Source organism: Marmota flaviventris, chromosome 2 (genome assembly GCF_047511675.1).
Source record: "Marmota flaviventris isolate mMarFla1 chromosome 2, mMarFla1.hap1, whole genome shotgun sequence".
Taxonomy (NCBI): Eukaryota; Metazoa; Chordata; class Mammalia; order Rodentia; family Sciuridae; genus Marmota; species Marmota flaviventris.
This window is the reverse complement of record NC_092499.1, coordinates 187,754,321-187,776,775: the sequence shown is the minus strand read 5'-3', so window position 1 is coordinate 187,776,775 and position 22,455 is coordinate 187,754,321. Positions and strand designations below refer to the sequence as shown.

At 48.8% G+C, this 22,455-nt stretch overlaps 1 protein-coding gene across 2 annotated transcripts in view; it reads left to right on the top strand.

Annotated features, from left to right (window-relative positions):
• The first annotated feature begins 19,319 nt into the window (after positions 1 to 19,319).
• Ptprt (protein tyrosine phosphatase receptor type T) overlaps positions 19,320 to 22,455 on the top strand; it is a 1,048,660-nt gene continuing 1,045,524 nt past the window's right edge. For both annotated transcript variants that reach the window (XM_027945221.3, XM_027945220.3), the window contains exon 1: positions 19,320 to 19,407. In XM_027945221.3, coding sequence (XP_027801022.1) covers positions 19,320 to 19,407 — 88 coding nt within the window. The remainder of the gene's footprint in view (positions 19,408 to 22,455) is intronic.

The window sequence follows — 22,455 nt, the reverse complement described above, 5'->3', positions numbered from 1 at the left end:
CAGATCTTCCATTCTTCAATTTCTCATCCTCTATAGCTCAAATTTCACCCCAAAAGCAAAGTGGATACGATTTCCTAATGACAAACTAAATTGAATATTAGATTTTTATGTCTTGCCTTTTTTTTTTCCACTTTCTAGGGTTATTTCCTGCCATCATGGTCCAGGACCTTCAAAATATCTTGAAGAATTTTTTTTTTTCATCAGTGCCTGCAACAAATGAATCACACGGACAATTTGCTACACTGGGCTTTTTCTTTTTGTGTGAAGGTAAGAAATCCTGAGTAGGGAAGCTCGAACTTCACCTGCCTGTGGTTCTGAAATTACTCATCTAGACACGAAACAAAATTGAAAAATCAGAGAGATCTAGTTTGAAAGAAAAAGAATAGTTGATGTCTTGGGAACCAAGTAAGTACTCATTTTGTTTTTTTTTTGCTGTTGGATGAAGATACTTGGATCAAAAGAGGACTTGGAAGCATCAAGGGATGACAGGCAAGGCTAAAAGACTTGGGTAAAGTGTTTATCAGACCAAGAAAAGAGAAAAAAGGGCCTGAGTCTGGAGTGGCAGCAGCAGCCCTCAGCCCCAAGAGCCTGCATTTCCCCTCTTGCCCTAACAAACTCATCCACAAGAACTGTCATCGACTGCGCTTTATCTTCCGTGTGCTACTAAGAGGGCGCATTCCAAGTGCATCCTACGTAAATCGAGGTTTGCTTCCTGACCTGGGAGATCAATTCTCTGTCAAACAGAGCTGGCTGATGGATCACCTCGTGGCTGCCACCGCGTTGAAAATCACATCAAATACCTTCTCACACACGCTCGGAAGCTCACACCGGAATCTCCAAAGAGGAGGATGTGCATGGATCTGGGAGAATGGATACCCATCCACACAGCCCACCAGCAGCACGTGGCTGGCGCTCCGTGCTTGCTTAGGGTCGTCCTCCCAGTGGGGACAGCAGTGTTTGGCTAATAGCACAGATTTGAGCACTCAGTGGCTGAGTTTGAAGCCAGGATCTGCTGCTTTCCAATCTGTGACCTCAGGCAAATTGTTCAACCTCTCTTTGATTCCGTTTTCTTGGTTGCAAAATATGGATGATAATAATGATATCTTCTTCCCTCTTAGGACAGAGTCTTCATCTGGATTCCCTGAGGGAAGACCCTGAGACATGGATTTAAGAGCCATAGTTAATTAGGAGGTGAAGCTAGAGGGAGGCAGGAAAGAGAGAGGCCAATAAATGATGAGTTAACAAGCAAGTCACCACTATCGGTGACGGGAGCTTAGTCCTGCTGGGGAAATCTGAGACTGTTACTCTGCCTCACAGTAAAATACTCCGGCAGGGTGAAGGAGCCGGGTATTTATACACCACCCCATCCATCCCTAACTGAGACCTGCTGTTGTGTGTGTGTGCGCGCGCGCGTGTGTGTATGTGTGTGAACACGTGAATGTCTCTGTAGGAAAGAGGTGCTAATCCCCTGGCATTTGTGGCTTGCCATGCAAAGCGGAAGAGAAAGTCCACGGGCAAAGCTGCGCAGGAGCCAGCAGGTGAGTGGCAGGCAGTGAGGCCGCAGGGTGTGTTCAGGACGACGACAGACTGTCGGGGAGATTTAGTGAATTAATGATTGTGGAATATTTAGAAAAGTCCCTGTCATAAAGTAAACACTTCTTAAGGAGCTTGATAAACACTGAGGCCAGATCTCTGTTCTTTGGGATGATGTGTTTTTTTAGGCTGGATTTAATTTTTGTTTTTAAATTGTTCCCTCCCTCCCTCCCTCCTTCCTTCCTTTCTTTCTTTGACAATGAACAACTCTTAGGACCCCAGTGCTTTCCTGGTGGCCAGAGGCATTCCAGGTTTCCTTGAGGATGGTTGTGTCAATGTGAGGTGGGCGTCCTGACAGAGTTGTCTCCATCAGAGGGAATATCATCATGTCACAGCTCGTGTGACAAATACCTGCCTCTCTGTTGGACAAGCCAACCCATGACCAGCACGAGACCAGCAAGCATCTCATTCCATTCTGGAGATCTCCACCTAGCTATGCTATGCTGCTGTAACAAATAGGCCCAGCACCTTAGCAGCTTCACAGAATTCAATACCAGTCTATAAATACCCGGGCTGTATAAATACCCCGGCTCCGTCACCCTTCACCCTTCTCTCCACCCAGGCTGAACCATGAACTCATTGAAGACGGGGATGGAGAAAATGGAGTCACCACTACATCCTCTTAGCACAGGGCACGGCACAAAAAGCCTCATGCTTCTGGTTTCCCCTTCATTTGAAATCCTGGCTCCCTCCCATTGAAGGCATTCTCTGTTCAAATGCCCTTCCTCATTGAAGCTTTGCTTGGTCTCTAAACCTGAAAGAATCCCTCTCCCCCAACTTCTTGACACTTAGTGTGTCCCCACAATGCCCCACATTCTGCCATGCCTAATGGTAACTGGGTCCATGTGTCACTTTCCCCTCAAGTCCCTCCCATGGCTTCCAAACATAGGAAACTCTCCAGGGCCTTGCCTGCCTATGAGACTCTGGGCTGAGCCTCCCCTGGGATCCCCCCTGCCTCTTCCTCTTCTCCTGCTCTCTTCCAGCCACAGCGGCCACACACTGTTCCTTGCACATGCTCCTCATGGCCTCAGCTCAGGCTCTTTGTACCTGCTGCTCCCCTGTGAGTAGAATCTACTTTCCGCTTTCTAAATCACGTGCTCCATTGATTCAGGTTGCTGCTCAAATATCATCGCCTCAGACGGGCCTCAGAAAGGCCACCTTGTCTTAGAAAGCACCCGTGACCACATTCACACGCTCTGTTTCTTTCTACATCACACTTTATTTGGTTGTCCCGCCCACGGCCTCTACCCACAGGCATGCAAACCCCACAAGGACAAGCACCTTATTTTAACTATTGTGGTCTCTTCAGCTTCCTCCTGAGAGACAGGAACTAACAGGAGCTCAGAAAATGGCTGTCAAATAAATGCATGAGAAGTATTGTCCCACTTTAGAAACGGGGTACCTCATCATAACTGTGCCAAGTGACAGAGCTACCTGGGTACCATTTATATCACATCTGTAGCTGGACAACTCTTGGCCAGGTTCAGGCTGCTATACCGCAGTATTTCAGACTAGATTGCTTTGGAACAAGAGAAATTCATTTCTCACAGTTTTGTGGATCTGAGGTCAGTTGCCAGCATGGTCAGGGTCCAGTGAGGGCCTCTTCTGGATTGCAGACTGCCAACTTCTCCTTGAAGCCTCAGGCTTTCTGGCCTCTTCTTCTTCTTTTTTTTTTTTTGAGAAATACTTTTATTTATTTGTTTATGCATGTATGCATGTATTTATTTATTTGTGTGGTGCTTAGGATTGAATCCAGGGCCTCGCATGTGCTAGGCAAGTGCTCTACCGCTGAGCCACAACCCAGCCCTCTGGCCTCTTCTTATCCAGGCACTGATCCCACTCAAGGGGCTCCACTCTCATGACCTGATTACCTCCCAAGGCTCCACCTCTGCCGCAGTCTGGCTGGGCACAATCAGGAGCCACTTGTCAAAAGAAACTAACTTTATTTTTAGAACCACACACGCCAAACAAAACAGCCTCTCAGGAAAAACCCTCAGAGCCTCAACTGCCACCGCTGCTTTCCACAAGCCTCTCTCTCCCACACAAGCTTCTCTCCACCTCCCACAATCCTCCTGCTCTTGAGGCCGATTGGCTGGGTCATGTGGGCGGAGCCAAAAAAGTCCCCCAATGAGCAGCTCCATGGTCTGAAAGGGCAGGGAAACAGCCCAATGAGCATCACCGCAGAGGAGCCAATCAGCTAGATGTTGCTGGGGCTGCTGTGAGCCAATCATCAGCCGGCAGCTGGAAGTTTGCTGGCAGCTGGAAGTTTGCTGGGGCCCCTTCGGCTGTGGCTCTCAACACACCTCCAAAAGCTATCATATTGGAATTAAAGTTTTGACATGAACTTGGGGGCCACAAGAACTCTGTTCACTGTGAGATGCCTCACTTTCACCTTTATGGCAATAATTTCTACATGGAGGGAAACAGGCCCAGAGAAGGTATGTGACTGGTCCAAGGTCGTGGAGCTGAGGGTGGTGGGGGTGACAGAACAGGGATTTGAACCAGTTCAGCCGCAGGGCTCTCTGCTGTTACACTTTATCTGGGAGTCATCTCGAAGGCAGGGTTGCTGGAGGAACCAGCCAGAGAACAAATTGGAAAGCTCTTTGTCAACTGTCCCAAAGTTGAGTGAGAATTTCTCACATGAGAAATGCGTGTGGGATCCCCATCCCTTGAACTTGGACAAAGCTAGGGGTGAGTTCAGGAGCTATGTTGGAGGCAATTGCTTCAGTGGGAAAGCCACTGAGCTCACCTAGGACACCATGTATTCCATGTGAAGGTCTCATTGCCAGGTCTACAGAGATGGTTCATATGGAGGCTCTGGGCATGACTTATTAGTTCTGCTTCCAGAATATTCTGACATCGCCATCCAAATAGAACATCTATTTGGGCTACCATCTGTGCGAGACATCCTTGCCTGGCTAAGTCCTTATAAGCAGAACCTGTGTCTCTGCAGTACCTCACACAGGGTCACAGGCACATATGAAGTGTTCAATAGATGCTCAATGAACAGGTGTGGCTCTTTTCACCCCAATACAGACATTCATGTTAGACATGTGTTACCTGGTACTAGTCTTCCCTATGCTCATCATCTGACACAGTGTTCAACCCTTTTTCCAACCCCAAATATGGAATTAATGCCCTTCCAGGCTCATGAACTTTCTCTGGAATTTCATGTCCAAAGAAAAAATTTCAATGATTCTATAGTTAAAAAGAAAAACCAAAAACCAAAGCCTTACACAGCCAAAGAATGTCAGCCCCAGACAGAGGCCCAGGGACCATCTTCCGTGTCTCTGACATCTCCCCCACCCCTACTTTTATAGAGTTCTGAAAAGGGAAAGTGAATTAACCAGGGGTGCAGTGGAGGAAGGCCTGGGACCCAGGTCTCCTGATGGCCAGCCCAGTGGTCCCCTGTGAGCACAGCAAGACAGGAAAACGTGAATACAAAGTCACCAAGAGCAGCTTCCTGTTTGAAGGTGGCTGAATTCTCTCTCCACTCTGTCATGGTAACCATTTTCATAGTTTCATCCACCTTTGGCCTCTGATCCATGAACTAGATAATTAATCAGGCTTTTGAATAATTAAAACTATTAAAAATGCCTCTGTACCTGCTAAAATTGCTCCAGCAATTAGTGCCTTATCAAGAAGCAGGTTCCAAGGACTGGAAGACATTTCCGATGGATAGAGAGCATTTTCACTGGAGGGTTTGTGGATTCAGAAGTCAAGGCTGGAGTGTGGTCTACACAGCAAATCCCTTTGAGGTCAAATAGCACCAGTTCTTATCTCTGAAATCTCCATAGAACCTCCTCTCATTCTAATGGTAGATACAATATGCCTCATTCATTGCTTTCAGAGACTTCAATCAAATGTGATCATTAATTAAAATATTGGATGGACTTCTCAATTCAGCATCCGCTTTTCCCACACATAAACTCTCCCAGGAGCAAAAGAAATAGCGGTGCTTGCTTTTTTTTTCAGGTACCACCTGGTCCTTCCTAACCCAGTCAACACCTGTGCTGAGCTCTAAGCCAGAATGTTCTGTCCCCAGAGCTTTGCCACTTATTTCCTTGTAGTACCTCCCGGTGGATGGATTTATTTAAAATCCAGCTCCAGGTGTGAAGGCTGCAGACTTCACGTGGATTCATGGTGCTCTGTGGAACTCTGGTGGACATTATCAGGAAGCTTGGTGCAAAACAAGGACCATGAGTCAAGGATGATGGACTGAGGTTCTCTGTCCAGCATGAAAAAAGTCCCTCACATTTTCCTCTCTCTCTCACTTTCTGAGATGGGGATTGTAATGCATGCTTGCCAGGCTGGGAAGAGTGAGTGAGATATCGGTATAACATCTAATAGGGGATTATGTGTGTCCAGGGACCTTCACAGGGATTTCCCTTCAACCTCTGCCGGCTGTAAGGGGATCACATTCCATTGTGGAGTTTGACCCTGTGGACTGATGGCTTCTATTTGTGAGTTTGCTAAAGGTTGACCCTAAGCATTGCCATTTAACTAGGAGATGGTTCATTACCAAAGGTACTTTTTATGGTAGGAGCACCCAACTCTCAGCTAAATCCAATGATGGAAATGGCCCCCTGCGGCTGATGTGGGCTTCCCTGAACGCCCCCTGATTTGTGTTAACCACGCAGACCTCATGACTTCAGCATCTTCTTCAGCTGGAATCCTTGTCTCTTCCTCACCCCTGTCATTGCTACCTCTTAAATATTTCTTGGAGATCTCCCCTTGTCTCTGTCTCAATGTTACAGTTTGGATGTGAGGTGTCCCCCAAAGCTCATGTGTGAGACAATGCAAGACCTTTCAGAGGTGAAATGATTGGGTTAAGAGAGCCTTAACCCAGTCAGTAAATTAATTCCCTGATGGGGATTAACCGAGTGGTAACTGAAGGCAGGTGGCCTGTGTTTGGAGGCCGCGGCGCGGGGGATGTGGCTTTGGGGTATATATTTTGTATCTGGCGAGTAGAGTCTCTCTCTCTCTGCTTCCTGATCATCCTGTGAGCTGCTTCCCTCCACCACACTCTTCCACCCTGATGTTCTGCCTCATCTTGAGCGCCAAGGAATGGAGCCCACTGTCTATGGATGGAGACTTCTGAAACCATGAGCCCCCAAGTAAACTTTTAACCCTATAAAATTGTCTTGTCAGGTCTTTTAGTCACAGTCGTGAAACAGCTGATTAAAATACCCCACAAATGCTGCCCTGGTCAAGTCTTATAATCTCTCACCTGAATGCACGAAAGGATATAACAAATTAATATATGTTAATAATAAAAATTAAACTCCCTTTTGGGGCACAGCGTATGTTAGGTGGCGTCACATAGTGGTGCAATGTGGAATTGCAACCCATCTCTACTGGCACATAAAAATATCCAGGAAAAAGCCGGGGCAGGAAAGCAGACCTCTTGGAGCTAAGAGTGTAGGGAGAGGGAAATTTAGAAACCTCTCCACTAGTATATATCATGCTCTATAGTAATTATCTGTCCTTTGTGTGACTTTCTCATTGGAAAAGCAATCAGAGGGTCTTAATTTCTTCACACTAGGTGTGAGACGGGCACATGGTGGATGATCAAAAAAAAATTTGTTAAAATAAATATGGGTAAAATTCTTATCAGTTTCTGGGATGCCATCAGAAGAAAACTTGGTTGACTCTGGGAGGAGCCACAGTAGTTACTGTGGGATCAGACCAGCTGGGGTGGGGTGGGTGATCAGACGTAACTAGTATGGGGTGATGTTCAGGGTGAAGTTCAGCATACAGTGGCTTAGGACTGAGGCAGTGGTTCAGACACAAGGGTCTGAGGCAGGATCCTTTCCCAGATCTAGAAAACAAGAGCTTAGTCAGAAGGGTCAAGACAAAGGTGTTGCCTTCAGGGCCAGAATCAAAACTTTCACGGGACCAGCAATCAGACTGATCTGACAGCAAGTTATCAGTACTACCCAACCAGGGCCCCTTCAAGGCCCTTCCAACCAAGTTCAGGGCTGATCACAGCATCTGGGGAAGGAGTGGTGGTGTGGGTGTCACCCAGCAGGGGCACGATGTTTCAGATGGGAATGATGTTTGTAGGACTGTGTGAGGGAGACATTATTTTATAGTTGTTAAGAACACATACTCTGGAGTCAGACAACTTGGGGGTTGAATTAGATTGCTGTTGTGAGTGTTGGTTTTCACATCTGATATGTAGAGACAAGAATTCCTATCACATAGACTTGTTGTAAAGATAATATGCCAGAAGATGCTTATATGATGTGTGGCATATGATAAATGATCAATAAACGGTAGTTTTTAACTACAGCTATCATTACCAAGCTGGGTAAGAATGTTAGTATAAGGGAGAAAAGAGTGACTTAGCAGTTGATGACATGGAAGTGGCAAGTAATACTCAATTTCCTCTTCTACTAACATTTTTGGCAGTTTGAGTCTAGTATCCAGCACAGTTTTGGTGGGCAGCTACCCTGGTACAAAGCTCAGAAGAATCACTGTTTGAGTACCTCTTTCTGGGAACCAGTCAGGATAGTCCAGGTTACACAGCTATAACAAACAGCCCCTGAAATTGCCGTGGCTTAAAACAAAGGTTTATTTATCAGCTCACACTGTGTGCCCATTATGAATTGGCAAGACACTCTCTGCTCCATGTCTTCTTCATCCTGGGACCAAGGCTGCCTGAAATGTGGCAAAAGAAAAGAGAGAATAGCATGTCACTCACTGCCTGTGAAGCTTCTGCCTAGAGGCAACATGTGCCACTCTTGTTCTCCTTTTGGTGGCCAAATCAAGTCACCTGGTCACACTGAATTCCAAGGGGATAGGGAAGTGTCATAGAGCAATGCCTCTAGAAAAAAGAATGGGAAATACCCAGTGAACAAGACTAATGGCCACTGCATTCTCTAAATTTCCCCATTTAGTCCTCCAGGAGAATAGGCTCACTCTGACTTGGGGATACCATTTATTGTTGTTGTTGTTTACTGCCCCTATCCCTGATTCTCAGGACAAACATAATCTCTCTGACCACAGGGAGGAGTACATGACTCAAGTTAGGTAAATCATGGCATTTTATCATTCAACCATAATCACTGATTCAAAGGATGGACATGTGACCAATCAGGATTCTTCAAATTGGCAGTGGGAGAGGAAAGCCCATTTTCCCCTGAATATGGAGTTGGGAAGACATGAGCATGGCTTCAGCCTTGCTCTCAGCTCCTTGGTAAGAAGATCTGGGGGAAAAGAACTGATGAACTGATGAACTGAGCAAAGGGATGTAGAGGCTGAGCCCTCCTGAAGGCTGACTGGTCTCTGAGGCTAGATGTGTAACAACCCTTCCCATCCGAGCTGCTCCTGAGCTCATGGGCCTCCAGATCCCATGCCTAACCTTTTCCTGCTCAGCTCTGTGTTCAGAGGGGCTGACCCCTGGAGCTGTAGTACCCTAGGCTTTTCATTTGGCCCAAACCAGGCACTGACTAGGTGCTGGGAGGTCCAAGAAAAGGAGAAGCAAGAGGATTTCCTGTCCTTTTTGTGTTAGGGGATTTCTCCAGCCACAAAGGAACATCCTCATGGGCTTCAGCTTCCCTGCACACACCTGTCAAGGTCTAGCTTCTGTGTATTAATGTACTCCTGGGCTTCCAGGCCTTTGTCCCTCTGTTTTTAGGGCTGGGATTAGCTTCTTGCTCTTACAGATTTCTGAGTTACCTTCCTTCTCTCAACTCCTTTAGCATCTGTATAGCCAATTTGCTGCATCAAATGCCTCAGTTGTAAATACTTGAAGCAGTTTCTGGGTTCGACCCTGAGTGATCAACTGCTATTGGATTAGGTGAGCCTACACATTTTCTCCTTAGCTTAAGCGAAGTGGAGACCATTTCTGTTGCTTTCAACCTGGAGAATCTGGACCAATGTAGTAGTCAATAGGAAACCAGTAGCTATCAACTCCTGTGCATTTACTAGATGCCAGGTATTTTTCTCAGCACTTTGCTTTCATGATGGAATCCAGGGGGTACAGCTTGTGAGCTCCACACTATAGATGAGAAAGTGAAAAATACAAACAGGTTAAGTAGTTTTAATCCCAATCAGCTTTCTTTTCTTTAAATGGAATTCATCCAGAGCCAACTGCTCCATTAAGGAAGGAAGGGATTCCCCCAGGTATGTTGAGGCTCAGGGGTAGCAAGACCAGAAAGGAGGTGAGGAATGACAAAAAGCTATGTGCTATCTTGTGACATGGCCTGGAAGCCTCACATCCTTCTCCCAGGATGGAGTGTAATGAGGGGAAAGAGCTCCATGGAAATGAGCTTCGGCCACCTCTGCTGTGATTCAAGTCAAGTTCTTGCTACTAATTGCACACACATTTCGCTAAAGGTAGTAAATAGGAATCATTCACGCGTCCTTAGAGACGGCGGCGCCATTCGGTATTCATGGCAAATGTATCACCGAGCTTCATAAGAGAATCATTTTAAAACCAAGCTTGGTCAGCTGTTTAATAATTTACTGATAGTGACAGCAGGGGGAATATCTAATAACCAGTGAGATTGGCTTTCAAATGGAAAATAAATTCATGTTAGAAAGGTTAGAGGAGGGAAAAAAGGGAAAGGGGAGAGGCATTATTAGCAACAAGGAAATATTTAACATTTGTCAATGGCTGATTACTTTGAATCCTATCAGAGTTGAGAAGTTTGATTATTAAGAGCTTGCAAAATTCCAGGCATTTCACTTAAAAACAATCAGGGGCCATTAGTGTTCTTCTCATAGGAAACAAGAAGTCTACAGGGGTCTGGTCTCCTGAAGTAGGGGGTTTGACTCCACGTGGGCACTGGGATAGCATCATCTTTGTCAATTTGAGGACTGTTTAGGGGATATATGATGTCCGTGATCCTCTGTCCATGGTTCCTAGGGTAGGTACAGACTAAGAAAAAACAAAATGAGACCAAACTACAAGTGTACGTTCTCCTGCTCTCGGGAAAACATATCCCAGAACTTATTACATGGGATCTGGCTTCTGGGTAAACCGAACCCTATTTATTTTTGCTTACTGGCCAAGCTCTATTGAAATGTCTGTAAAACAAAAAGGGTTTTGAGATGGATGGACTTGAAGTTCCCTGGTGATTCTGGTATTGTTGGTCCAGGATTGGGAGACACAATTACAGTGACACTAACATGTACAGGAGTAGTTGAAAGGAATATAAAATCTAAAGCCAATACTGATCACAAATTGTCAGACCTCCCTGTGCCTTAGTTTCCTTATCTATACGTGAGAATCATAGGGTTGGTGATGCACGTGAGGCTTGTAGCTGCTCACGGCTCAGAGTCAGCGCTCCAAATCTCTGAGTTCAAACACTCCAGAGGTAGAAGCAAAACCAAAGTGAAAAATCCCCAGAATCATCAATCTTTAAGCTTCAGGGGCAGACAGGGCTGTACTGTGTTGTGGGTAAAGGATTTCCCTTGCACCCTCCCCATACCCGTCAGCCCCTCCTGCAAGCACAGGGCACATTCTGTCCTCAAACCGACCCCAAATTGTGCCACTCTGGAGACCGGCGTCCAGCTACAACAGATGCTGTGTTCCCAGGTGGTGTTTTCTGTGGTTTTACATGCCAGGTTTGTACCCTCCATTCTTCACATTCATTTCAATAAACTCTCATCCTGCCTTAAGTTTATAACATTTTTTTGGCTTGTAGATATAATGATTTGTCAACATGAGAATGGCTTGGATAAATGTGTGCAGTCTGGACCATTATGCCCCTGAATAATCTCAGTGGGCTCCAGGGTCCTCTGCCATCTCCCCAGCTCTGTTCTGTGGAGGGATGAAGGGGATTCTGGGGGCTGATGCTCACTGCTAGGAATTTGGTGAAATGTTCTTCTATGGAGTGTCATAAAATACTTCTTAAGCAGATACCGTTTTCAGAAACTTAAGGAACCAGTAGTATTTATGCCACTGGATTAGCTATGGAATTTCTGGCTGATTGGAAATGTTTTGAGAACAGCATTTGTGCTTTGATGCAGATGAAAGGGAGGCTGTGTGTACAAAACACAGGGTCTACGTGGGTGTGAGGGGTTGGAACACATGTTAGGTGAGAGGAGGAGGAGGTAGGTAGAGGACAGAACTTGGCTAACTGGTTAGGTCTCCAGACCACTTACTGAAGGGCCTCAGCAATGTTCTGTCTCATAAGTGAGGCGGACAGATAATACTGGACTGTGTAAAACCCCTGGGAAGAAATACTCCTTGCAATCCCATTTTGTCTTTGTAGGATTGTCAGTTGTGGTGACCATCCTCATCGGAGAGAAGTGAACAATGACCTCGGCTGGCCAATTAGAGTACCTATCCTTTCCCTTCCTGAACCAAATCGATTGGTTCAGGAAATGGAATGTGAACCAAATCAGCCCATCTGTGTCTTTACTGGGTCTTTCTCTGAATAGAGTTTGGGAGGATGCTGCAGAAGGTCTCATTTTTTACTGAGGGTGCTAAGATGTGAGAACTGTATATGGTGTCATTATCCAATTTTTCTGACTACTGATAGAAATGCAGCTGAGATGTGGAGAGGGAGGCGGGGGGTTAGGAAAGAAGGGGTGGAAGGGGAGGGAGAGGCCGACCCCATCCACCTGGAGGCGGCTCTGCACCTCTGGCAGATAGGCCACTAAAGGCTCCAAGCTCTTTGTGGCGAATCCACAGTGATGAGCCCATCACTACTACGTCTCTTCCTATACCCCAAGAGCCTTTTTTGGGTTCCTCTTTTATGACTGGGTTTCCATGATCACTGGGTAGCTCTTAACAAATGGGTACCTCCCTTCTGTTTGAAAAGAACTCATCCTGGACGAGACAAAAAATTTGACAGTCTTACAAAACCTCGTGTTCCCAAAGCCAAGCCCCAGCATGGCATGCAGTAAATGTTTCCTAAGATGAGGGTCAAATTTTTTGTCTTCATTCTCCACAAAGGTGGTAGTCTTGAGGGTACCTACCACCTTTGTGGAGAATGAAGATCTGAAATGATACAAATGGAAAGGAACTAAGTCTTCATCCAGTCCACTATAGTCCAGCCCGTGGACACTGCCCAAAGTCCAGCCTTGATGGATAATGGCTTAGATGCCTGGATATGGACAAGGAAGGGTATGGATTTTGAATCTGGCATTCCTGTCAAAGTCCCCAAGGGAGACAATGGTGACTTGTCCTGAGTGGCTTGGAGAAAAGAGTGTGTATGAATGGAGTGTGGAGAAATGAAATAGAGCACAAAGCATCTGCGTTTACCCACACTCTTTTAGCCAACAGAATGCCCTTCTTTCCTTCTTTGCCTAGTGAGGACTTCCCTGGGCTGGAACTAAGGAGAATTAGGGAGGAGATCGGCATAGAAAGGAAGGCTGGGCACAGCCAGTGGAGGGTCTTGTTGGATAAGGACTGTGGACTTTATGCCGTGGGTAGTGGGGCATTAATGTGGGCTCTAAGTTGGTGAGTGATAGGTTGTGAGTGAGTATCTTAAATACTCTGGCTTCTGTGTGTGAAAAGGGGTTGAATAGGATGATACTGGAGGCAGCCAGGAGTTGAAGGTGGAGTTCAGGTCATTTCAGGGCACGGGGAGGAGCAATGGTTCACCTCATCTCACAGCAATGAGTCCATTCTGACTTGGAACCTTCTAGAATCCATTTTGGAGTGAGGGATTAGGAGAAGGGCTGAGAGTCTTGGGGGGGACCTCAGTGCTGAAAAAGCATGTGTCCCACTCCCAGGCACCAGGTGACTGCAAGAATAGAGGCTTTTCTCTTTCTCAGCGAAGCCACTTTGCTGGAAGCAAGGGGCAAAGGGTGGGGCCATATGTCAATCATATTTGACGTCTGTCATTCCAACTGCGACACTAACACCATCCTATTCCCGGTGTGCACTGGAGTGATCTCTCAGTGTGGGTGGATCGTGAGTTTCTCTGGGATGGGGTCACTTTAACTTGACATTCCAACTGCCCAGCACAGGGCCAGATGCGTATGAGACTGTGCAAACATCCATGGGGGGTGCTTGCCACACATCACTTAGTTTCTTTTTTTAATTAAAAGAAACAGCTGCTCGACAGATTCCACTTGGGCAAGAGGCAGTCCTCACATTAAATTCAGGATACTCCAGACACTGAGGTCCACTTGCCAATCGTTTGGACCATGGGCTGGTGTTTTGGCCCAAAGAGGAGGCAGCTGGCCGTCCCTGCCGAGCTGCGTTCCAGGTGTCTAGGAGAGCTGGCCTGGAGCCAAGGCTGGAGTGGCATGGTGAAACTAAGACTTGGAGTAGGAAGAAAGGACAGGAAATAATCTCCCGAATGGTGCAGGCCCTATTCTAGGTGCTTACATCCATTAACTCACTTAATTCCCACATCAGCTCATTGAGGTGGGGATAATCACTCCAATTTCACAGATGGGGAAACAGATTTGGAGAGCGAAAGTGGCTAGTTTGTGGTCATTTGGGTGGTGAATGGAAGTGCAAGGAATGGGCAGGCACAAAACCCCTCTAGAATAGGGGTGTTTCCAAAATGGAGCACGGCAGGGAAGAGGAACCAGGTGTCGTGGGCCTGAAAAATCACATACAAATAGGACCAGAAAGGGAGTTAGGAGTTGGAACATCTACTGGGAGCACATTCAACATGCAAATGCAGGTCACCTGAAAATGCGTCCAGGCTCTTTCTGTGTGTCCCAGAGAGAAGAGCCAGCTTTGAAGGGAAGGAAGTCCAGAGCAGTAGTGTTAGTTCAGCATAACCACTGAAAATGGATTCCTTTGTAAAGTCCTGCTTTTGGACAGAGCAATATTATTGGATAATGCATGCCTTTATAGAACAAAATGGCTGGATCACGAGGTTAAACTGGAAACACACTTATGATTTCTAAGTTGCATTTGGGTTATTTATATTTGCGGGTCTTGACAGACAGCATTAATGCATATTAATATTCCTGCCATCAAAACATTACTCAAGCCAGAACTTCTGGCTCTGGAAAGAGCGAGCGGTGTGCACACAGTGACTCTGCTAATAGAAAGGTTAACTTGTATTTCTGAATTATTGATGGTTGCTTGTTACTAATTTTTTTTTCCTCAGAAAGGAGGAAATTATTAATGAAGAGATCATTGCCAATGTGTCTGACATCTATTAATGGTTTCATCTTGCGACCAGATTAAAAGAGACAGCTGGTCCATGAATTTATGCGCAGCGGCTGCTTCAATGTGCTAACAACGCGGCGGAGGGCGGGGCACACAGGCGGCGGGTGGGGTGGGGCGCGGAGCCTGGGCATCGCGGGTAGCTCTCTGCCAGGGCACAGCCTCTGTGGAAGCCCTGTCAAGGCTTTGCTGCAAAGGGATTAGGCAGTGGATGGGTTATCACTCTCCTGACATTTCTTTCAAACTCTTTTGCTACCCAGGGGAGCCCATTAACACTCTTCCTGTGCCAGTCACTTGTTGGCACATCCTGGGTGTCTTAGAACAGGGGTTTTCCATGCATAAGGATCACTTGGATACCAGGCTGGCTAAGACAGATTCCTGGGTCCCAACTCCAGCATTTCTGATTCACCAGGATGGGATTGGGGCCTGAGAACTTTTATTCCCAGGTGATGCTGATACTCCTGGTCCAGGGACCACCCTTTGAGAATCAGTTTTAGATCGATGATTGTCAGATTGTGCTCTGAGACTTTCTGTAGAGGAGGGATCAGTAAATATTTTCTGTAAAGGGCAAGGCAGTACATTTTTCAGCCAGATTTATAGGCCAGATGATGTCTGTAGTTCAGAGAGCAGCCCCAATAGGCAATATGTCAATAAATAGGTTGTATTATAAAAAGACCCTTATTTATAAAAATGGGTAGTGGACCAGATTTGGTGCATAGGCTGTAGTTTGCTGACCCCTACCTTTGAGCAGCCCTAACGGAACTTTCTGAAAAAAGCAATATGCAAAATAATGTGCTTGTTCAGTACATACGACTTTATAAGGTAGGTGTGGGCCAGATGAGGCGCAAAAGCTTACTGACCTTTGCTCTAGAGTACCATTAACAGTTTTCTGTGATGATGGAAGCGTTCCATAGTTGTGCTGTCTGATATGGCGGCCACTGACTACATGGGGACACTAAGTAATTAAAATATGGTTCGAGCGACTAAGGGCTGAAATGCTAAACTTTAAGTGGCTTGTGGTTATCTGTGCCTCAGCAGGAAGACAGAAGGCTCCAATGGAGCAGCCACCCTGTGGCATGTGAAGTGGCCCTTGTCAGCTCCCTACACAGGCCTCTCGTCTTCCTTGGGTCTCAGTCTCTTCTTGTATGAGATGGAGATCAAACAACAGCCATGTCATCAGCCTTTCCCCAGGGTTAAGTGAGCCACCTGGGTCTTCCCCTGGTGCTCCACTCCCCACTGGAGGGCTGACCAGCAGTGGGGCAGGTGGGGCAGGTGGGGCAGGTGGGGCAGGGAGATGGAGGCCAGCGCTGTATCCTCTACCCGCTTCTCTTTGTCCAGTCTCCCCACCAGACTGTAAGCTCCATGAGGGCAATGGCCCCATCTTTTGTTGCAGCTGCAAACCCACAGCCCTGGCACATGATAGGCCGACTGGCATCACACCTGAGAGGACACCCTGTATTTTGGGCTTCAAAATTGCTTGGATAAAGAGATCCACAGCTAAATCTCACTCCTGTCTTGCTTCCCAGAACTGAGAGGGAAGCCAAAGATGCAGACAGGGAAACTGAGCCCCAGAGAGGTCCTGCCAAATGTCCCATGGGGTTAAGGGCAGTATATTCCCAGGTGGTGCTGATAAGAGGACAAGAGGCCTACTGGAAGAGGATGTGGGAGGAGTGCCATGCCACCTCTCCAGCCATCCCAAAGCCATTCCAGGGCCCCAAGCCCTTCCTTAAGCATTGGTGCTGAGCCCAGCCCTGAGCCAGAGGCCAAGATGAAGTCATGGTGCAGCTCCCTGGGCTCAGGAGGGCAGAAGAGCACCTGGGATGCTTGTGCAGGAGGGTGTGAGATGCTGTTGGATCTCTGTGACTCCCCTCCCTTGAGAAGCCATCAGAGCAGCTGTGCTTGAGGAGTCCCTGGCCTTGTGCCAGCCCTCTCTCCCGCTTCATCCCCCAAACCTCTTTGCCTCGAAGCCCTAAGTGAGATGCCCAGGTGCCCTTTGGGAACTCGGTTCTGTAGAACAGACCAATGAAGAGATGACAACCCACAGTGGCCAGTGCAGGGGCCTTGGCAACACACAATGGGCAGGAAGGGGCTGCTGGCCAAAGTTTCAAAAAGTATCCTTAAGGACCCTGAGTTTACCAGGGAAAGGATGCAGGACGGGCCTTCCAGGTAGAGGGATGGCAGGTGTAAAAGCATGGCGGTGAGGCTGGATGCCAGAGCCCTGCCAGCAGCAGGTGGGAACCCACACTCCTGAGGAATAGGGAGGGGAGGGAAACAGAAAGCATGAAGGTAACGGTTCATGACCACGTACCTGGATAGGTAAGGCCAGGTGCCCCACCAGGTCCTGCTTTACCAACTTGGTCACCACTAAAATGGACTTTTCTCAGGGCTATGGATCCTATTCAGATCTGGAACCTTCCCTGGCAGTGATACAGCATCCCTGGCGTGTGGGCGTAGGAGGGTGGGGAGGGCATGTGCTGGGGAGATGCTGTGAGGACTGCTATTTTATACTTTTCCAGAAAGTCAGAGAGGGAATGAACTGGCAGGAGCCCTAGGAGCTGGGACAAGTTACAACAGCTACACCAAACTCCTTAGTGGCTTTTCTGCCTGGGTCAGCCCTGGGATCAGCTATGCCTGGGACTGCAGGTTCCTGGCTGGGGTCAGGCCTTTTCTCAGAGGCTATCTAACAACTGCCCAAGGTAGGGCCTGGGGGAGGTTTAATGGAGCAAAGATCTGGCAGCATAGCTCTGAGCAGAAGGCATCTTCCCATTCCATTTGTCTCCAAGGGCCAATCACCACCATTTCCCTGGAGCCCTGGAGAATAGCACAGAAGCTGGCACCTAGTTAAGTGCACCATCAATATTTGCAAAATTATGGAAAACCTCCAAGGCAGCATGTAAAAGGTCCAACTCTTAGGCTTCCCCCACCGAACTGTAGTATTCCAGTTTCCAGGAGCAGGAGGCTGGGAAGCGGGACTGGGGACAGGGTCAGGGAGTTCTTTGCCCAGGCAAGTGTGGGAGGTACTGGCTAGTCCAACAGGCTAGAAGCACTTCTCTTTTTGAAAGTGGGAGTTGTGGTGGTGGGGGAGTCCAGAGAAGACAGCCGATGCTTGGGAGAATTTACCTGGGGTTACCAGTGTGGGGTGGGGAAGCAACTGGACTTCTGGTTCCATATCATCTAGTGGGAACTGGGGTATGAGAGAGGCCCTATGGGCCATAGCAACTCCAGCCCAGAGCCCAGGTACCCCACTTCTGCAAACCCTGGCCATGCCTTTCACGAGACTCCCCACAGTCCACCCAGTCCAATCTTTGAGACCCCAACAAAGATGGGAGGAGGTGCTGCCATTGAAAAGAAGGAGCTTTGGCCAGGTGACAAAAGTATTCACCAAGTGGGAATCCCTTGAGCATTTCTGGGTGTCCCTATCCCTTCTTTTACATTCCAGGCTCACATCCAAGACCCCGTGGCACCCAGTCTCCTCCATGGGATCCTTGCCCCAGAACATCAGAGAAACTGCCTTGGTCAGCCCCTGGGATCAGCTATGCCTGGGACTGGTGGAGGGGTGTCAACGGAGACTCTGAGCTAAGGTTTGAGGCTTTCAGTTCCAACCAGGTCTTTGTTCAGATCCAGAAGAAAAAGAAAAAAGAGCTAGCGGTTCAGTCTCTTAAGAAAGGGAGGGGGAAGGCGGCCAGAGAGAGAGAGAGATGCCTCATGCCCTGTCTACTCCCCCATCCCCGCCTCGGGTGGGGACGAGAGAGAGATGCGGGGTGAACAAGGGTGACGGGGGGAGGCTGGGCGGCTGACGAGGTGGTGGTGGAGGGGGCGGGATTGCAGTGAGGTCAGGGTTAGTGATGCGACCCAGGAGGGGGTAGGGTGGTGGTGGGGGAGAAACAATCTTAGATGAAATTCTCATCTCAGGGTGTGCCCCAGACCCTCCCCGGCGGCAGCCGGCCCCAGCAGCTTTGGGCAGAACGCCCCCACAACCACGCACGTCACCTGGCCGCTCATCGAGAATTAAGAGGCTGCTCCCAGTCTCCCTTCCCTCCCCATTGCCCACCATTCACCAGTTCCCCAACCCGAGTTCAAACCGCTGCTTGCTCTCTCCCTCCCCCCGCCGCCCCCGTACCTGCGCCCCCGCAGGACAGACGATGCTTGGCTGCGTGGCGAGGCGCGGGGCGAAGAGGCGAGGACCCTGCCGGTCGTGTGGGTGCGAGGGTGAGGCGCGTACACGCGTGACTGTGCGAGCCGCCCGGAGCCGGCCAGCCTGGAGAGAGTGCGTGGGGGAGCCCGCGTGTGCCTGCCGCGGGCGTGTGCCAGGCGCGGGCGTGCGCGCGAGGGTGTGTGCGCGGCCGAGGCGGAGCGCCCAGGCGGGCGGGAGGCGACGGCGGCGTTAGGACTCGGGGGACACCGCCCCCCGGCCCCCGCGTCCCGCCCCCGCCCAGCCTCCCGCCTCAGTTCGCGCCGCGCCTCGGCTCGGAGCGCAGCGGCGCCGGCTCCCGGAGCCCGGTTAGAGCCAGTTGGGGCGCCCAGCGGCGCGCACAGCCTGCGGCCGCGCCGGCGATGCGGGGCCGCCCCGCGCCCGCCCCAGTCCCGGCCCCGGCCCCCGCGGGAAGGGGCTGAGCCGCCCGCCGCCGCCCGGATGGCGAGCCTCGCCGCGCTCGCCCTCAGCCTGCTCCTGCGGCTGCAGCTGCCGCCGCTGCCCGGCGCCCGGGCGCAGAGCGCCGCAGGTGAGTGCGCCCGCCCGGCTCCCCTCTCCTTCCGGATGCGCCCGGGCCCCCGCCGCGGGCCTTCGGTTGAGAAAGTTCTGCGATCTTTCCGAGGACGCAGGGCCCAGTGGCCCGAGCTCGGGTCCCAGCTGCGAGACGCGGGCCGCGGTGTGCAGGAGCGTCCTGAACAGCGTGCTCGGCCCCGCGCGTCCCCCGGCAGCCCGCGTTTCGCCAAGTTCCTCGCTTTACTTTCCTGCCGGCCCCCGGGGCTGGAGTAACTTTCCGCGGTTGTTGCGAATATTTCCACTTGCTGTCTCCCACTTGTCGGAATCTGTCACTCGAGTGTTTGGGGCCGCGGCGAGATGAGAAGCGGCATTGGCGCCCCGGGGAGAACATTCTCTCCCTGGCAGGTCGTTGGGCAGTGCGCGCTTTAACTGGGGAGGACAGGTCCCTAGCAGGCCGAGGCTGCCAGGGCGGTGGCTTTTCTTTTCTCCTCAGAGACACACAGTAAGCCCCAGTCTTTTTCAAAACATGCGGCACTCCTTAGCTTGTCCCCAAGCAAGCCACTCGAGGTACCCATGGGAGTGTTTGCATTCATGACTGAAACAACAGTACCTCCACCTTACCCCGTGCCTTTTATCCGGAGTAATGGGCACCCCCTGTTAAGGCCCTTCAGGTGGAGTGGCTTTAACCTGTGAGCTTGTCTTCTCCTGAAAAGTTCATATTTGGGTTCAGTCCCTAGGAGGTAGGGGAGAAGTAGTTCCCCAGTGTGGGAGTTTGCGCTGCTGTGCTCCTAAGGCTAAGTTGACATATGCAAAGAGACTACCACGGATGGGGTCTTACCCATCACCAAATCCCACTGCAGTCAGCTTCCATCCACAGTCCCTGAAGAGCAGGCAGCGGAGGGTAGGAGAGATGGGAGGAGGTGATGCAGGTATACCAAGTTCAGAAATCACCTTGAAGTTTCTTAGCACCCTTTGGCTTTGGTGTGACCATGCTCAGCTGAGGTTGCTGGGACCACAGGGGCCGGTGGAGCTAATCAAGCAGGACCTAGGAAGAGATTCTTTTGGAATGCTAAGCAACAGCTGTGCCCGTGTATTATGGGGAGGGGTGGGGGGTAAAGATGAACCTGAGGGAAGTGTAACGTCTTTAAACAGGCTGCTTTTGAGGTTAAGAACTACTGTAGTGACATTCCACTGGAAATGCGTTAGTCTCCTTCTCTTGATTCTAAAATGGAAACTGAACATCAGACTTCTGTGAAGGGGCAGCCTATTTCCGTGGCTGGGAAGCAGGGCGAGGAAGACGCTCCTTGTGTGTGAAGCTGAAAGGCTGGATTAGCAAGGGAGAGGAGAGAGACAGCCCCAACACCATTCCAAAGATGGTGCACAGTCCCTGGTTTTCTCATTTTGGGATCTGTGTTAAGTATACTAAGGGAGGTTAGGGAAGGAGGATGCTGGGGCAGTCCCGAGGACCTGGGTATGTTTCGTGACTCAGATTTTACTGTCCTCCAAGGCTTGGCTGGCCAATCACACATCAGTATTAGTTACGGTCCCGCGGCAAAACCAGAATCAAGCGTATTCCACCACGGGTCTCATAGTTCTTGGGTCGCCAGCTCTAAAATCCCTGCGGGCTCAGGAAGCTGTCCAGGGGCTGAACGCACGAGTGTTCCGGATGCTACCGCCAGGTGGTGCTCGCCCACAACTGTTAAAATGCAAATCTAGGTGCTTTCATCTCAGGAATAGAACTTCTTTTCAATTTTTAAATGAGTAATGTGTTTATTCAGCAGCCTTTTGTTAAAACATTTAGAGAAGTGTGAGGAGCAAGCACCTTTTCTTTGTTTGCTCTTCGGAACACATGGGGGAAGAAAAGCAATTGTGAAGTACAGTTTGGGAAGAAATCTACTGTTAAGGCGCCATATGTTTCTTTTGGGTTACCTGAGCTGGCCGCCTTCTGCAAACCTACTGTATATTTAGCAAGCGCCTGCATTTGTTCCCGGGGCTCCTTAAAGGAGCGGGATTAGCTTTCGTTGGGGATTTGGTGCATTGTAAACCTTATTCATTTGTAGAAATGGGGATTTTCTGTGTATGTCTATATTCTCCTTTCTGGTTTTTAATGCTAACTAAATCTCTTAAATTAGATTTTTTTTCCAGGTTTCTGGATAAACGTCTGTTTTTGTAGCTACAGAAATGTTGACTTTTTAAAAAATGGACACAGTCTTGTTGGAATCCAAATCTATCACAAATATGACGAATAGGTTGATTTCCTTTAAAGTATCTTATTTGAAACTTTTGGCAAGTCTGGGTAAATAATGCATTTTAAAACTCAGTGGTGTGTTTTCCATATTGCTTTGATCTGAAGAGTCCCAGTCTCAAAAGCAATTTCAATTTGTAAGCTTACATCCAAGACATAGTTGGGATGATAGGTTTCGCTGTAACATGTTGGTCACGGTATCCAAAAGTCAGAAGCAGAAGCTTGTCATCAAAAGGCAATTTCCTTTTTTACTCTAACATGTGTTTCATGAGCCACGGCAATTTTTGTAAGGAATGATAAAACAAAACAAAACAAAAAGCCCCAAACAAACAAACAAACAGAAACATTTAAAAACAGCGTGTTAACAGTGTGGCAAAACATGATTTGGAGTGAGGGAAGGGGGAGGCAGTTAAATAAACAGATAAGGGGATAATTAGTCCATTTACTAGTGGGTTTCAGAATCTGTATATTGAAGACATAACCGGATCTTAAAGGGGACCGACTGAGGTTGCAGTTGTTAGCAGTGTAGCCATTTAACTGGATAATCACTGGCGGATACCTCTGGGGAACCATTAGCAGTACAGTCAAATTTTACTTTCTCTTCTGGATTGCTTGATTTGTTTCCTAATAGAAGAACAATTAATGCGCAGTCCTGGCTTGGACTCTGTTCCCGCAACAGTCACAGACACAGTGATGCAGAGCATCTTCTTGCGTTACCACCCATTATCTTTCTCCTCTACTTTAATTCCTGCTTGTTTGTCCTCACTACAGCTCCTGCAGCCTCCAGGCTGCCAGCTGAGATGGAGTCGCCTGTAGTAG